General features: G+C 41.6%; 1 protein-coding gene across 1 annotated transcript in view; it reads right to left on the bottom strand.

Annotated features, from left to right (window-relative positions):
* Positions 1 to 18,050, bottom strand: part of USP45 (ubiquitin specific peptidase 45) — a 52,700-nt gene extending 34,650 nt beyond the window's left edge. The window contains exons 1-5 of the mRNA XM_084203139.1: positions 17,933 to 18,050; positions 10,425 to 10,534; positions 8,220 to 8,389; positions 6,581 to 6,684; positions 6,092 to 6,192 (exon numbers count right to left, since the gene is read on the bottom strand). Coding sequence (XP_084059265.1) covers positions 6,092 to 6,192; positions 6,581 to 6,684; positions 8,220 to 8,389; positions 10,425 to 10,524 — 475 coding nt within the window. The 5' untranslated portion in view covers positions 10,525 to 10,534; positions 17,933 to 18,050. The remainder of the gene's footprint in view (positions 1 to 6,091; positions 6,193 to 6,580; positions 6,685 to 8,219; positions 8,390 to 10,424; positions 10,535 to 17,932) is intronic.
* Between the last annotated feature and the right edge of the window lie 272 nt (positions 18,051 to 18,322).

Below are 18,322 nucleotides of genomic sequence, written 5' to 3' on the forward strand. Positions count from 1 at the left end.
AAACATTACCTGCTGCCTTGCTTATAACACACAGATATTTTTAAGTACATATACAGAACCAGAGGAAGGACAGCAGTTTTTAATTTAGCTCTGCTCAATGTCCCCAGCTCAGTGATAAATGACAGACAGGCCTGAAGCTGAATGTTTACTTGACATGTGAAGAGTTGGTCAGTCTTAATAGAACATGCTGGTAATGACTGTGATAGCTAATACTTCTACAGATTGGGGCTGGAGGGTCCTTCTGCGAGAATAACCCAAGGCTAGAAGCACGTTATTAATCAAAAAGCTAATATGTAATTTTTTAAAGTGAATTTGCACTGAACAACTGTTTCATGGACCCTTGCTGACTCAATCTTGCAATCCTGTAATTTAACGGGCATGCTTTTGGGTATGAAAAATTACTTTTAAGCTGCTATATACACAAGGATCCCAGCTGAATGATTCCATCAAAATGGCTGTCATCTGCAGCTGCCCACAAGGACCTTCAGCTCCTGGCCTAACAGAAGCAGTCCAAGTCATTTGTCCACATACAGTAATATTTGTTATAAAGGACCTTGTTCATATTAATGAGAGCAGGATGGGTGAAAAGCACAGAAGTAATTAAATTCAGACAGATTTCTGTTGTTAGTTAACTCATCTTTTAGAGAACTGACATGGTAACCCTTAAGCTGCCTTTCCTAGGTAGTGTGGACATTAGCCCTATGCAGGCCTGTCCATCCCCAGCAGGGACAGAGTATCCCACTGTGCTTGGGACTCACTCTGTCAGACTCTTCCTGCTGTTTTGCTGCAGAGGTGACCTTTCTGATGCAGCCATACAAGGAAAACTCTCACCTAAGCTGTGCCTTGATCACTGGAACCTTCTCTTCCTTTGACAAAGCATATCTGGCTGCACAGACACTCTCCTTGAGCACTCTGCCAAAACCCAGTGCCCAGCTCTCCATCCAGATCATTACACCCTACTGACCACCTCGCCATAGGCACCAGGTCAGTGCCCGCCTCTGGTCCCACCATGATATCCACCTCCAACCCTCAGACAGCTGCTTCTGTACACAGACACAGCCTCACGTTCACCAAAGCTCACACAAAACCACCCTGCTCTCCCCCATGCTAGAAAGCCTCCCCTCCCACCAGAGCCCTGGGAAGAAGGGCAGCAGAAGCTGCTCCTCTGCTACAGCTCTTGCCTGCAAAGCACCCCTTTCTTGCTGCTCTTTTCTTCAGCTTTTCTTGTGCCTGCTCCACTCACCTGTGGTCCCGTCCCATAAGCTCTCCACAGGCAGGGAACACCGCTTTGTCCCACAGCTGCTCAGCAGCAGCCTCACGGGCAGTGACTGAGATTCCTAAGCCAAACACTAGCATGGACAATGATTCACTCCACAAAGCAGAGCCACTTACTGCACCAGGTGTACCAAAACACACGGTGCTGACACATCCGCTTGCAAAGGGAAACTTATTGTGGGTTCCCTATCAATTTGTTTTGCCAGCATTTCAAACATTTGCAGCACACATGGACTTCTGCACCGCCTTTGCTGAAACTGAGCTCTGTCTGGGGGTGCAGATGGTATGAAAGCAAGAAGATAAATGACATCAAGATTTTTTTTCAGCCAGCGGAGTAAGCACGATTGCTCATCTTTTCAATGCAACTTTTTTTTAATTAAAAATAAAGGTTCCAGGAATAGACACTTTTATTCCAAGGTCAGGCCTTTTCTATTGAATACAACTCTAGTACTTCAGCTGAAGGTCTTCACAGTAAAAGCAAGGTTAACAGACTGTCTTTCTTTTACCAAGTTCACATCATGCTGTATTATGAAATGGTACTAAATTGTCTGGCACCCCTTTTTTATCTAAAACATTTAGATTGTTTTTTTTCAACACTGTACAACAATTAGAATCCAACCTTAAAAAACAGCCTGGTTTTCTTCTGAAATGGTCACAAGCTTTACATTTTAAAAGTTGAAATTTTGCTATTAGTGTTACAACACTACACATCAAAGATTATAAACTATAATTTTATTTCTCTGAGCATTGCCACAATGTCATAAACTAGAAAAGACATCCGCAGAGTGTGGAAGAGCAACCTATTCAAGGAGTGCTTTTGATCCTCTATGCTCAGATGACTTGTGTTACACTTCACAAGTAAATAAGTACATGGACAGGAAAGGTGAGAATCTGTGGTTAGAAATGACAAAATGCCTAAAATAATTTTTTGTCATTGATTCAGTTTTCATTCCTTTGCAAGGAACTTACTAGCAAGTAAGCAAATTTGAAAGAAAATTTCTGACCAATAACAAAAACGTCTTTTTGCCAAAGTGTATTTTCAGATTCAGAGAATCAATATAATCTGTTTTATTTTGCTAGTTAATTTTAAGTAGATAGAATGGCCTTCTATGACTCCAAACTACATGTAAAAGTCACTTAAGAAAGAACACCATTTTTTTTTCAATATGATCCTTTGTCAATTGCTAATATCCACAGCAGAATGCAAATCTGCAAAGTTATTCAGCACACTACCTGTTTTTCCATGTACCGTAAAATTATATCTGTTTTTGTAAATTAGTTACAGCCATCAAAACAAAAATCAAGTTTCTAACTTTTACTTACTGGCAAATCCAGGCAGCTGAACTTACTAGAAAAACCTCGTTCCTCTGCTTGCTCCTCCCAACAATAAATTCAACTACAACATTCGAGAATATATCTTCTTCCTTCCCATTCTATTGCCACACAAACCAATTTAATTAACTGCTCTATAAAAAGTAGGCGATCTTATGTTTCCACCAACATATAATTTGGCTTTTGTAAAGGAAAATACATGTAAGATTCACTTTTAAGACTGCAAAACAATTTGTTTTCTCCAGTAAATGAGCAGACACACAGATTTGCAATGTCTCAGCATGGTTCCTGTGTACTACATGTGCATTATGTCCATGTGAAGCTCACAAGTGTGCCACACGGACAATACTGCACCTGCCTTTCTGTGGCAATCATCACGGCCTGCTAACCTTCCCCACAAAACAAATTTCTGGGTGGTACACCCTAGAAAGCAATCTTGCTTTTTTCTTCCAGCTTGTGCCCAACATGACCTCTTAACCAAACAGACTCCTCTAAAAAAAAAAAGGGGGAAAAAAAAAGAAAAGAGCAGGCATTGCTGGGTACAACAAACCATAGGATCAGATGTGAAAATCACACAGCTGCAAGCATTCTTTTGGGAACCCAGCACTGGGATTTATCTCAATCGCTTAATGTAATTACAAAAGTCAGTCATGTAGTAGTAATGTAATTTGCACATTTTTACAGCTGAAGTGAAGTTGAATCTTTATGAGAGGCCGAGTGAAAAGCAGGGATCCTGCTGCCACACTATTCCACCACATTAGTACCAAATGACAAGCATTTTTCCTTTGTTTATTTTCCAAGATGCATTAATTAGGAAATCTATATAACCCTCTCTAACATGTTTCAACTGATCATTTTATCTTTAAATGAATCCTGCACTTTTGAGAACTGAAAAAAAATATCCTAGCAGCCCTCATTTGCTACTTAAAGCATGTTCATACTGCATTTCTACAGAAATTTCTGCACAATGCTATTTGAATTTTAATGATGCGTCATGCCAACCAGTTGTTACAACAGAAAGAAATCCAGACGTAAGATGAATTCTTGTTACAGTGCCACATTCTGCTATGAGAACCGTCTTCACCTTGACTGCTCTTTTAGAAAGAATGGAAAAGCAGTGGGGAAAAAAGCATAAGATTGATTTTTAAGCAAAAAATATGAATGAACTGTCAGTTTAACACTACTTGTTTTTTACAAGTTTTTTTTCATTTTTTTTAAAATTAGCTTATGTTTTTAAGGGGTGAATACACAAAATGAATTTTAAAAATCTACACCACCTAATAATTTAAAGAATGATAACTAAACTGAAAATATCAATGGAACATGAAATAAAAAGTTACACTAAAAAAAAATTAAACCAAAACAAAAGTAGAGTTAATTTTCACAGCAATACACAATGTCCTTTTGTATTCTGGCAACAGCATGAGCTACATTTCAATTTCACATTTTATTTTTTTCAGAATACCTAAGGGTAGTCTAATTTTAAAAAAAGAAAACTTAGACAGATTTCTGTAGAGGAAGTACAAAGTCTGTCATTTATCAAAATAAACCAAGAGTGCCAATTCTGGTCGGGAGTTCCCTGTCAAGCACACCAGTCATTTATAAATACACGGCTGTTTTCCAGCCTCCTCCAGCAAGGAGCCTGGCCTAAAGCAACAGTCCTGGGCAAAGAGCTTTTCTGTCTTTTCCTTGCCACTCAGGAAAACCCATCAAATCATCTTTGGGCCAACATTCCCAGAGCTTTCAGGAATGCAATCCAAACTGCTCAACACAGACAGAGTGGAGAGGGTCACAGACTTTCACCTTTAAAACATCACTGAAGTACACACACACGCTTAATGCATTAATCCAAGCCTGCACTGGAGCCCCAACCCTTTCCCAGAATGGAGCAGGAGACGCGGCTGCCCTGCAGGAGCGACCCTGGCACTCTCAGACCTCTTGCTGCCAAGGCAGGCACCCTGCAAGGCTATGTCTAAGCCCTAAACAGATTTTAAAAATACAATTTTGGTTCCAGTTACAGCAAAGTTTCCAGTTATATCAGCAAACATTCACATGAAATGTAAGCACCTTCAAAACAGAGCACCAAAATTAAACACAAATGCATATACAGCAGAAACATATGCCGCCCTGCTCTGCTATAAATATGCTTACTTTTCCTGAGGTAGTCTGGAATTTTAGTTGCTTAATTTAAGACATTTCACAGAAAACTTCTAAACTTCTTAATCTGAAAGCTTTAGATGCTTTGAAGTTTCATAAATTAAGAATCTAAACCATGAGGCACAGAGTTGTATGACTCAGAAAGTCTTATCCAGCAGTACAATAATGGAATAAAATTGCTTTCATTACATTAACTGAAAAAAACCACCACAGCATTTTCATCTGCAAGAAAGCTGCAACACACATTTATTACACATAAATTTGAAACTAAAGCTGTGAATAGAAGTGAAACCACGTGCTGTATATTCACTGCTCCAAGAAAAAAAGATGCAAAATCTAGCAATATATCAATTTATTAAAACTGAATAATTCAATATACAAACTGTGACAACATCAAAGTACCATATTTTTAAGCAGTCCTTCATTTTTTCCCTCAAAAAATATGTAACATCTCTTAAAACCAGCAGGATTTATGCACATTCAGCTAGAAGAATACTTAGTGTAATTCTGTAAGGCAATCGTTTTCCTTTCTCACTTCTAACTGGTTGCTTATCTCTGTTAAAGGATGCAACCAATTGTTTTAAAAGTTTACTTAAGGTAGGTTTTGAGAAGCAAATGTGGAAGTCAGTGCACTAAGTCACAAGCTAGAAATGCTACCAAGTGTGTTACAGCAGGGATGAATAACATCAACATTACCAAGAGTAGACAGCTGAGGGCCACACATATGAAGTTCTATCCACTATCACATATATTGAGAAGGTGTAGAATGCTGCTAATGTAAGAAAATAATTTAATACTATCTTATTTTAATATGAATGACAAGTCTATCAATTAAAACCAAACAGTAAAAATGGACATTACTTCCAACAACAGAGTACAAGAAAATCCACTTAAATCTAGTAAACTGTGGAGAACAAGTTTAAATCAGAAAATTTTAAGCTGTTTTACATCCATACCAAGAAAATTAAATTCATTTAGAGTGAATGTATAATGTACATTTTGATATATTATTATGTGCTAATTTGTAATTAATTTCTTAATTTATATGGCCTTATCATATTTAAGTTAACAACTCCTAAACTTTCTGTGTCAAATACAAAATTCAGAAAAACTGTCTTATAGTGTCCAAAATATTTTTAAAATGCAATCATACAGTAGAAAAAAAAGTGACATTATGTTTTGATAGGCATTACTTCCCCAAGAAGCTCTGCAATTATCAATTACATCATGGTCACTTGTACACAATTTTTCAGCTGTATTTTTAACATGACTCAAAATCTGAAATGCTTATTATTATTTCCAGATAAAACTATTTGTGCAAACTTACTTGGTTCAGCCCTGGCACCATGTTTTTGAAGGAAGTCAACTATCTGAGCCAGAACCTTTTTGTTGCAATGTGTTGACAGCTCTTCATCACATTCGTAACACCTAAACAAAAGAAGAAACAAACTGGAATTAATGGCTATCTGCATGCACATCCCAGCTCTAGCAAACCTCCCAAACAACCTTACACAAATTACTTAAGCTCTCGTTTCAATTTTTCACACTAAAAAAAATGGAATAGAATTGAATTCCTTCATCTCATACATGCTCTTCTATAGATCAGTCCCAACTCACTGTGGTCCTTACAGATTTAAATAATTTCAGAGAATACAAAGGACAAACACATATTGCCTCCAGAAAGCCTACCTTCCTTCTATAGAAAGCATTAATTTTTATCTGTCAGAATCCTTCTTTATCATGAGAAGACACTGCTTTAAGTTATGTGAAGTCCTTAGGTACAGGCACACACAAACACCTGCATACTGATTCTTACCATATGATCCATGTGCTGAGGTTGATAACAATGCAATGAGGTTCTGTGCGTGCAGTCTGGAAGTGTTTCAGAGAATGCTGGCCTTCCGAATTCTTACTACATCCCTAAAAATGAACACATCAACCCAGTAAGGGGGGGAGGGGGGGAAGGGAAGAAGAAAGAGACTATATTATTAGAAAATACACTACAGAAACTCCACTTTTCAAAACTAGACAAGAAGCTATTCGGCCCTACTTATTTATCATTTGTAAGGATTGAGAGGATTTAACATTCTCATCTTTTCTACTTGGAAAAACCACTTAAAAATACAGAGAATTATTAAGTTTGCTCTAACTGAATAGAAATAATTTTTAGCTTTTGGATAAGTATTGAATAAATATCAACATACAAAAAACTATAACATTCACAAAAGAAAGAATGCTCTAGTAATTGTGAATAAAACAACTATGCAGCATATTTGGTCCACAGAATGTCAAGGAAGATGGCAGCATAGGTAACCCTCACTGCTCAAGAATGTCAAATGCATTCCAGACAGCAAATTAAAAAAGTACATAAAGTGCTTTGTACTACAAAGCTGCTCAGAACACACTATTTATGTACCACAATTTCAAGAGAAAGCATTTGCAATGGTTCAAGTATGAACAGAGTGGGACTTAGATTCAGGACTGGTCTCTGAATAGGCATAAGTTTTAGAAGCTGTTAACAGCAGTAACATGAAGAAGCACACAGAATTAACTCCTTTTAAAAGCCTCCTTAACAGAAGTTTTCAAGCAAGATATATGAGTGCTCCTCATATAGATCTGGTTAACTATCTTCTGAACCCTGTGAAGAGCATGTTTCTTTGCAAAATCAAATCTGTTCATATTATACTGGTAGGAGCTGGCTTCTATAGCAAAACCTACTGAAAGTAGATTTCTATAATGAAATCTACTGAAATTCCAAGAAAATCATGACATGGTTTGTTCGGGCAACTATTGGCTGAACTAAGCCTGATACTGCCCATAAGCTGAATTTTGCTGTATCAAGCAAATTCATTTCTTTACTTCACTCCCAGGGCAGAAATCTGTGAAAGCCCTTGGGGTCAGGACCTGCCATTTTGAACTCTGAGGCCATGATTTGACATTCTAACTGATCCATTCTAATGGCTAGTTGCCACAGGAGCAGCATTGTCACTCCAGCATGGTCCTTTCTCCCCGGTTTCAGTCAAATCTAGCAACTGAGTGTCCACAGCACGAGTTCACTCAGCAATATACATGTTTGGTTTTTCATTCATTCCTATTTATGGGAACTTCTGCCAGAGGAGCCAGCTGAACAGATGCATTTTGCAGCCACACAGTTCCCAGAGCCAATTCTCTGTAAGTGGCAAGAGGATGCAGATAAAAACAGAGAAAAGGCAGGACCATCACTAATTGTGATGCCACACCACACTGTGACACATAAAGCTAACCCTAAATGCTGCCAAAAATGAACAGGAACATAAGGTCACACCCCACTTCCCCAGGAAGCTGAAGCAGGGACTCTCACAACTAAGCACTTGCGTCACACTGTTCCTCTGGAGATAATGAGATGCCAAACAGACAAGGATCCCCAACATATCCTTCAGAAACTCCACCTTTGCAAACTGAGCACGCATGCTTACCTGAAAGCCACATTTGAGACACAGCCAGATGTCTGAAGGCGCCCCGGGCTCACCGTCGCTCAGCCGCCTCTCCCTCAGGCATTCTGCACACACTGACCACACGCTCTGAGCCACCGCTCTCTTCACATGGTGCACGTCCACTGCCTGGCTCACGTGCTGGCAGGTGAGCCCTGCACAGAATAACACATACTCGATTTTATCCATCCAAAATTAAGGCTACGGAAGAGAGCGCATGGACACTGAAAGACCATAATCTTCAATTAATTCAGCACCAGGAAAAAAAAACAGCAAAGAATGAAAGTAGGAAAGATCAGCCAGCTGCTCCCCACATACTGAATTTTATGACGGAATCTCTTTTAGTCTTTCCATAATGGAAATTCTTTTCAACTCAATAAATGCCACCTCTTAAAACCAGATAAACTAGTTTGTACAAAAGTACAAGGATTACTTTGGTACAAAACTAATTTCCCTGGTTTTTGACAATAAAATAAAACAACACAGGCCGTTGACCTCTTTTCAACCCATAAAGAAAGATTTTCGAACACCCATGTATCCCTACAACAACTGCTCATTCTGAATGTGAATATCAACCATTCTTCTCTGTCATATTTTTTGCAAAAATTTCACTATATCACAGAATAAGCTAAGTTTGAAGTAACCTCTGAAGGCCATCTTGTCCAAGCCCTCGCTTAAAGCACTGCCAAATATTAATTCAGATCTGTTTGCTCAGGGTTTTGTTGAGCTGAATGTTGAGTATCATCAAGGACTGAGGCTTCACCAACTCACTAGAAAATCAGGTTTCTGTCTGACCCCTCTCAGAGTGAATATAAAATAAATTTCCTCACATCTAGTCAAATTTTCCATGCCCTAAATTTGGTCTGTTGCCTTTAGTCCTCTCATTGTGGACTTCCTGCAAGAATCCGGTTCTGCCTTCTCTGTAACTACCATCAGGCAGTCAATGAAAGAAATTATACTTTCACTCCTTTGGCTAAACAAAGACATTCCCTTCAGCCCCTCTTCCCACGTCATGTTCTCAATCTCTTTAAAAATGTGGAAGGGATGAACCACTGGCCTCACTGGCAAGTCAGCCTTTCTTGTAAGAGAGAGCCCACAACTGGGCACAGTTCTCCCAATGAAGTCCCGCAAGTGTTGAAAGGACAGAAAGAATTACCTGCCTGCCCCGCACTCTCATTAATGCAATCCTGCCTACAGTAGGCACAAACAGCACAGCATGGTTTTATTCATTAGGACCCTCAGGACCTTTTCTGCAAAGCTGTCTTAATTCCCACCCTGTAATGGCATGTGGTTATGCCCAGGTGCCAAACCCTCCACTTGCCACTGCTGAACACTGAGAAGTTTCTGCCTGCCCATTTTTCCAGCCAGTCTAAGTCACTCTGAATGGCAGACCTATCCTCCTGCTTATCAGCTGGCCTCCTCAATTTGCTGCCATAAAGAGATAGCAGAGCACAGCTTCACAATGACATCAACCAGTTTTCTCAGCACTTTCAGATGCATTCCATCTGACCCACAGACTTGTGTGCATCCAGTTTGTTTAACAGTTCTCAATCTTCTACTCCGGATAATGTTTATATCCCAGAGTCTGCCATTAAGGTCAGGAGCCAGGGAAGATCAAGGGCAGAGCTTACATGTGAAGACAGAAGGAAAAGAAGAACTGAGTTCCTCAGCCTTTTCCCACATCCTGTGTCCCTAGAACCCCTGGACCCTCATGCAGCAGGTCTGCACTCACCCTAGTCTTCAATTTACTGCCACTGTATCCATAAAGGTTCATCTTACTCTTTACACCCCTCACCAGACCCAATTCTAACTGAAGTTGCTTATCTAGTCCCTAATCCTGCACACTCCAGACCTCTGCAAAGGCAGCCTAAACTTGCCTCCACCCTCTCTGCCATTCCTTTTTCCCTCTGAGCCCAGCTGGAAGCTCTCTGTTCAGCCACACAGCCTCCTGCCACGCGTGCCTGACCTCACATGGAGAGGTTGTCATGGAAGATCAACCAACTCTCCGGCCCTTCAGAGAAGTCATGTAGTGTTACAACCGATCATGCCATAAACACTTGACTGGGGATATTTCTGTTATAAATTCAAGCATGAAAAGTATTTCATGGTACCAGTGATTTGTGGTTTCATCAGTCAACATGGAAGCTATTAGCCTTCAACCTCAGGACAAACATCACCCTGTGTACTTACCTGAAATATCATCTGAAGAGTCCTCATCCTGTGGCCTGTTAGGCCTTTTGCTTCTCTTTGGCTTCTCAGGGTTGGTTCTTGATGGATCTTTCACCCGCATCTGTTGCTTACTAGGAAAGACAAACAGAGGTAACGTTATTGTTTATTGAAAGGTTTCACTGAATGCAGCAAGTCTGAACTCTAAAAAGCACAAGATCCAATCACACAGTCGAACAGAACAAACACAGTTTTAGGCTTGGTCTAATGTCAGCTATTGTGTAACAAGGAGTATGAATGTGTGAGGAATGTCACAACACCAGTTAGACTACAGGACACTATGAATTGTAGCTGTAGGAAAAGAGGACACACGCACACTCACTTCTAGGCAGTGGTGTTAAATATCTGAGGTATTGAGATTTTCTTTATTTTTGTTATTGCAAAGTAAGTTATTACAACTACAACATACCAGAAAAATTTAATCAAAATAAATGTTTCTCTTCCTTAACATATATCCCTCATGAAAGGTTTCAGTCATTATTTACCCTTGGCACATTCCCTAAAGGTTTTTGAGCAATTTCAAAGAGTGTAAGAAAATAAAAGTCTTCCAAATCTGATTAAAGTGTTCTATCCTACAAGGGATGACTGATTGGAGTAAAATTGATCCCTCTATTAAATACTGGAGAATCCATAAAGATGAAGTCTCTCACAAGAATTTGTGTCATTATTCAAGGAGCCCTATGAAGAACAGAATTAAAGCATAGGTATTTGCCAGTAAACTTTTTAAAAAATCATTAGAGAATTCAGCACACCAGTCATTTAATCAAAATCCAAATGTGAATCCACTGAAGGACTGTAGCTGTGCACCATACAGATAGAAGCTGGGGCTTAGTTTACAGTTTGTCTTTTAATGGTGTGGTTCATAAAAACAGATTTTTGTTTTCACATACAAAACATATGAATGCAAAATAGTCAAATACTCATACACTGCAAACATATTCTGTTCAGAAATAAAGTGACATCTTGTTGTGTACCAGAAACAGGCTAGCAAGGTCACCTGAGCCAACACGACCAAAGATTTTCAACTGCGCTACTGCATTTAGGTATAGGAAACCTCTAAAGTGCCCTACATTTGGGAACAGCAAAAGGTATATTCTTACTACAGTTCAATTAGTTAAGTTTGCCAGAGTTTAGCAAGTGTGTCTACTTAATATTTTTTAATCTTTTCTATATATGCATTTAGACCTTTGTATTACTGCATCTCTGAGAGACACAGGAATCAGCCAGTATATTGAATTCAATATTCCCTCTCCTTACTTATCCACTAAGCCAATGAGCAGAACAGTCATCAATATTGATATTACAGCACCACCACCACTGATACCTGAAGAGCCTTCCCTGAAGCAAAGCAGGTAGTCTGTACCACCAAGCTCCTGTTCCAAGTTCTGCACATTTGGATAGACATCCCTGCATCTGCCCTACATCCCCACATACTGTTACTGCTAGAGGTTTTCTGTATGAACCTATCAGTGACAGATGTGCTTTGGACAAGTCACATTTTGTATAGTATAAAAGAAATCTTTACTCACTGCTTCCCTGCATCAAGAGCTTCATGTTTCCTTAAGCCTTCAAAACACAGCACATTTTTTTTACAAAATGCTACATTTACACAGAAATTAGCTTATACTATATTAAATACCATGATGTTCCTAAATTACAGATTTCAAATTTTCCTATACTTATAGTTATAAAGCCTAGACATGCATGTGAACAGTGCCACTGAATTCAGCTTTGCTGATTTCATGGGTTCACAATGTTTAGACCTTTCTTACTGTTCATACAGTAAGAAAGGTCTAAATATTCAAGCTCCTATATTTTCAACTATATATTTTCAACAGATGTTAGCACACCTAACGTATATCAACAGCCACGCAACCTGGCATCCCTAGAACATGAGGAGGCTCAAACAACTTCAACTGTATCTTTCCGCCTTGGCAGCTTCTCATATATACCCAAGTTTCATGTGAAACTACCCATCACCACTTGCCACACTGCCACTTAGCTGAGCCACTTAACTAATTCATCAAGACATTCATCAAACAGTAGGGCCAACAGAGCTGCTGTAAGAAAACACAAGACCTTCCACTAAATTATGCAAAGAGTCAATAGCAAAAACAGCAAAAATGTCCTCCCTAAAGGAACATAGCTGTGTTTAGGTGATTCAACATTGACATAAACAATCTATGAGTTCATTTCAGCATAACAATTTTGATCTCTTTGGACAGATTATATAAGACGGTCCAAAGCACAGACTTCACCCCAGTGAAAGTCATCTTCGTATCAGTACACTTAGAGAGCTCCAATAAATAATTGTGGGCCCAACCAGCTGAAATACAAACAAGTCTTTCCCACGTGTGAAATCCTGTGCCCCACAGCACAGGTGATAGATACAACCTGGATCAGGGCAAACACAGCCCACTGCTGAACCCATATCCTAGGGACCCTCAGGACATGGGGAATAAACAGTGTCAGGGGACACCCACAATGACTGAAAGCATGGCACTTCAAGCCCAACCTAATCAACATGGCATTAGAAATGAACACTGGCATAAGAAGCTGCACTCCCACTGCACGGCCCAGACACTTTTCAGTCTCCTTTCACTAAGAGCAGGCAGAGGAAAAGACAACACGGACCATTAGATTAATTACTTTTCATGGACATACACACAGATGGACATCCATCAGACAATGGTTACTGACCTGTGAGCTCTTGGAAAAACCAGAGCATATCAAGGACTTAGACAGCCAGGGCTTGTGCCTGATTTTGAAAAGCACAAAGTGTGATGGAAGGGTAAGAGAACAAGCTACTCCACATGATCTACAATGCAAGTGTATATGGGGTACTGCCTGCCCTTTTCCAGTACATTCAGGGACTGAAAACCTTACAAATTAAAGACCCCATTTAATAAAAACATGATCAACATCAATCAACATAATTTCAAAATCAAAATGCTTATGACAAGAATTTGATTATTATATTTAATTGAGTTAAACAAGGAAGAAACTTAGGATGCTTCAGAAATATTTCAGTTTATGGGAAAGAAAAGATTTGAGTTTTTGCTGGAAGACTCCTAATGTCAGTCTTGCTACAAAAAGCTGATTAAGATCAAAACCTCCTCACTCAACTGCTCATTTCCACCATTCTAGAAAGAACAAACCACTTCAAAAGCAGCAGAATGATCTGCCTATCTAATTTTAAAAGCTTCAGATTTGACAGAGTGCCAAAAATCAATCTGCTGAATTTGTTAAGTTAAATCTACAGTGTGCCTAGACTATTTTAAATTTAAGATATGCTTGATATAGTCTATATTTAACAGCATTAATATTCCTATATTTAGAAATTTACCCTCTTCATAAAGTACATATTTAGTTACTTACAAGAGTTGAATGTTGCTTCTAAAATAAGTAACTGCTATTTTTTAAAAAATTTACATTTTACAGTAATTCAGCAGAGCTAAGACCAATAAAAGTCACAAGGCTAGTATGAACTAAAAATCACTTTTACTTAGAAAACCAACCCAACCAACCAACCAGCCAACCATCCAGGTTATTCCTCTTCACAACATTTTTATGCAAGAGAGTTGGAGAAGCAAACTGTCTTCACTGTCTGCACTTCCCAAAACCTTTTCCCATCTTACCAGCTTGCACTTTCCACTTGGAAGATGAGTCCCTCCTCCTAGTATGTCTACTGTTCACTTACTAAATGTTGAAATGTGTCACCTCAGTGAATCTTCCCATGCTGTACCTTCACCATGATGCTTATAAGAAACACAGACCAAACTACCAGTATGTTAGAGAAATAACCTGCTGCACTGATTAATATCATATCACTGCTTCCATCTGCCTAGATCCACTTTTCCCCTCCTCTTATAATTAGGGTGCAAGCTCTTTCAGACATGTGCCACATTTTTTTTCTTATCTGTGTAATACCCATTACCTATTACAATTTTCTGATTCTTGATTAACTAGGAGCATTCCAGTTGCATTACTAGAATGCAAACAAGATAAAAATTATGCAAAACCCACCAGCCTATCTAAGCATACTGACCCTATGAAACGTAGCCAAGGAAGTCTACAGAAAATCTCCAGGTACTATTCTGGATATAGGCAATCGTTCCCGGTAGGACTGCCCATTAGCTGTGAAACCAGTATTGTTAATTATTTCATCAGTGAGCACCTGAAATCAAAGAAGCTGGGGCAAATACATTTACCTCAATCCCTGAATTCATCTGAGGTAGCCTAAATTCCAGCTGTCTCACTACTTGTTGCCAAACTTTCAAGTTAAAATTGTATAATTTTACGTTGCAAAGAAAAACCTGGGTCACACTGAAAGGGCAGAGCACACACTGAATACTGGGAAAAATTAGCATTTTCATATAACTTAACAGAACTGCCAGCTGTAAACAGCAGCCTTGCACCAAGTGAAGGAACAGGACAGATGTGCAGATTAAGTCCAAAGATGCTTTGAAACACATCTGTGAAAGGTCCCTGTATGGATCAGTAATGCCAGATCCTCCACAGAACTACTACATATTTTGATCTAAGCTGCAACTTGATACATTTTGGACGTCTGTTCCCAGCATTACCTGTGGCATTTTGCCTTGCTCACCACTAGCCCAAGTGTCACCCAATCAAAAGAGGCACCACATCCATCATGATCAGCAGCTGGGGAGTGTCACCCATCAGCAGGCCAGGAGGCTCAGCGCTCTGACAGCCACCTGAAACCTTTGAGGAAAACAAGCCCCCGCTGCCTGCAAGAGCAGTAAAAGGACCAGAATTGCTGACTGGTAGTGGCAGCGAAGCTTCTTCCCCTGGAAAATGTCATCTGAAATTCTGAAAGCATCATCTCCAAGATTTCCTAGCCCAAAGGCACATCACACATCCTACACTGTCACTGGAGCTCAAACGCCAATCCTGACGTTGTATGACAGTCCTAAAAAGGGTGAGACACTGATGTACTTTTGGAGCAAGGAGTGAGATGGAGGCTTTGGACTGCTAGACACAACTTTCCAAGTGACAGTAAAAATCTCATAGCCTCTCTCACTTTCAGTAATCCACTTCAGCCAGATGCTCATGCTAAGCATATTCTATCAACTTTCATGTTCGTATCCACCACAATCCCCCTCGGATTTCCTTCTAAAACCACCTGCTACAGAAAAAATACCTCTAAGGATGAACAGAAGCCAGATATGTCCAGGAACAAAACTGAAAAGACTCTGTAACTGGGTTTATGACTAGAGTATATTAAAGCTCTTAGTGGGTAAAAAGAGTCGCATTTTGATGACTTTTTTTTGCTAGTATCTTACAGCAAAGTTCTATGGAAGATTTCAGATATACCTGGCAATATGCAGCCCCATAAAGGAAACTGCAACTTTTGTTTATGTTCTTTATCGTACATTAAATGTTTGGGGATTTTTTAGAACATAACAAAAGGGGAAAACATCTGGAAAGATGCATGTGTGGTCCAACATAAGTCTTTCTAGAAAATTCATCCTTTTTTTAAAAAAACACTTAAGTACCATAAAAAGACCCATAGCTTATAACTAATGATGTTGGCTTGCAAGGTAAAACTTTGTATGCAAAAAGTTGCAGTCAGATGACAGACTGTGCACTCCCATGATATAAACAACAACATTACTGTAGTATCACCACAGAAAATCTGAGGGCATAAGAACTGAAACAGCTGGAAAGTAATGAGTGAACTCACACTACCTCGCCAGGATAACCATGTGGGCAAAAACTGGGGAAAAAGCACTCCAAAAAATAAAGGGCAATATGAGCAAAGGATGAACTTTGGAGAAATGCTAATTCTGTGACTTCAAAGAAATAAAAAAGGAACTGTGGATGAAGCATGTGTGTGAGACAGAAGGCTGAAACCCTCACAATACAATACTTTAAGCTAAGGCTCCTGCTGTACCTCCACCTAAGGGCTGAGTTGGAGAAAATAAAGGAAGACAATGGCTGCCCATAACTTCCCATCTGTTCTGGAAGGGTGCTGTGGCAGTTGGTTGATCAGTGAGAACAGATAAAAGAGTAAGTTACTACTAGTTTGAGCTCTTTGAAAGTCCGATTCTTGCCATCAAGAACAAAATATTTAATTCCATTTTCTTCCTCCACACAGACTGCCCCAGTTTGCTTTGATGGCATGTCTGAAGCGGAACAACTTGTCCTCGATCTACAACTGATGCTCAAAACACAACCCCTGAGACACTAGCTGCAGTTCCGTGAATCTCACAGAAATAAAGCTACAGAACACCACTTCTTCAATATTTCATGAAGAAATCTGACAAAATAATTACAAATGTAGTAAACACGAGAACAATTTCACAAAGGCATAATCTGCTTCAAGCTCGCACGTGCTCGTGCCATTACTATGTTTCTGTTTTAAAAGCTAGAAAACGAGACCAGAAAGAATCCTTTAAATACAAGTGTGTTCTTTATGCTTGTATGAGAGGATTATTTAATGGAATTGGGAAATACTTGTAGTGAAAGACGACATGCAACTAGAATACAGTGCTACACCTGCAGCTATTGCCATATGCTTCTACATTCTTGATGTCTTCATTCTACTGCAGCTAGTTTAATATGCTGTTATGCATATCCTGTTTAATAGTGCAAGTAGCAACACAGGTACAGCAAGGGCACGACAAAGTCCTAAAGTAAAGGACAAATGACAGCAAAAGAAAGAACGAGAGAAAAAAAAGGAATCAAAACAGAGAATCCAAATAATAACTAAAGCGTGGAGAGTTGCAGCTATGGGTATAGAATACCACGTCTCAGGCTAACCGTGAAGACCGGCACCGGGCTGTCATACGATCCCCGGGCACGGACAGCTCCGCGCCCGCCCAACACGGCCCTTGAGGCCGCGGCGGCGGCAGCTGCAGGCCGGCACACGCAGCCGGAGCCGGGCGCTCACGGCAGCCCCGCGCCCTCCGCCAAGTGACCGGGCCGTACGTTCAACGCGGCCACAGGCGCCGCCACCGACGGCCCTCAGTCCAACACACCGAGAGACGCGCTGCGGCTCCCGGAGGCGGCCCGGCGCTGCCGTTCTCATGTCTCGGCAGGGTTAACCCGCTCCACACCGACAGCGGGCGGTCGCCACCAGCAGCTCGTCGCCGGCGACCAAACACGAGCCGCACTTGGCCACCAGCCCGGCGGGAGAAGCGCCGGACAGCGCTGCCGCGGGCGCCGCCGGCAGCGGGGAGGGGCGACCTGCCCGGCCCGGGGCCCCGGCGGGGCAGAGCCCCCTCCCACCACCCCCAGCCCGCGCCCCGCGCCCGCCCGGTCCCTCCGGACGCGGCTCCGCAGGCCGCGGGCCCGGCCGCCGCCATGGCGGGGCCGATCGGCCCGGCCCGGCCCTCGGGCCGCGGCGGAGGCTCCGCGACCCGCCCCGGCTGCACAGGACGGGCCCGACGCGGCCCCGGCGCCCCCCGCGCTGTGCCGCCCGCCCCCTCCCCGCGCCCCGCACTCACGGAGCGGCGGGCGGCGGCGGCGGGCGCGGCGGCGGCAGGAAGCGGCGGAGGAAGCTCCGCTCCGCTCCGCTCCGCCCCCGGCCTCGCCGCGCCGCTCCCCGCCCCAGCCGCAGCCCGGGCGGCTCCGCACGAGTGGCAGCGGGGCTGGTGCTGGTTCCAGGGTACAACGCGTGTCCCGGGCGGGAAGGGCGCGGGGGAAGCGGGGCCGCCCGGGAGCGCACCGGGGCCTACTGAGAGGCAACAGGTAGCGACAGGTCTGGCTGCGGGGCACCCTAGAAACTCAGGGCAAGGGCCGGCGTGACCTTCACTTCTGAATTTTGCTGAAAGAGCTGGAGATGCTGCGCTGGGTTTGTGCCCGTGGGCAGCGCGCTAAGAGGAGGTTTGGCAGCT

Source organism: Fringilla coelebs, assembly GCF_963513975.1.
Source record: "Fringilla coelebs genome assembly, chromosome: 3".
Taxonomy (NCBI): domain Eukaryota; kingdom Metazoa; phylum Chordata; class Aves; order Passeriformes; family Fringillidae; genus Fringilla; species Fringilla coelebs.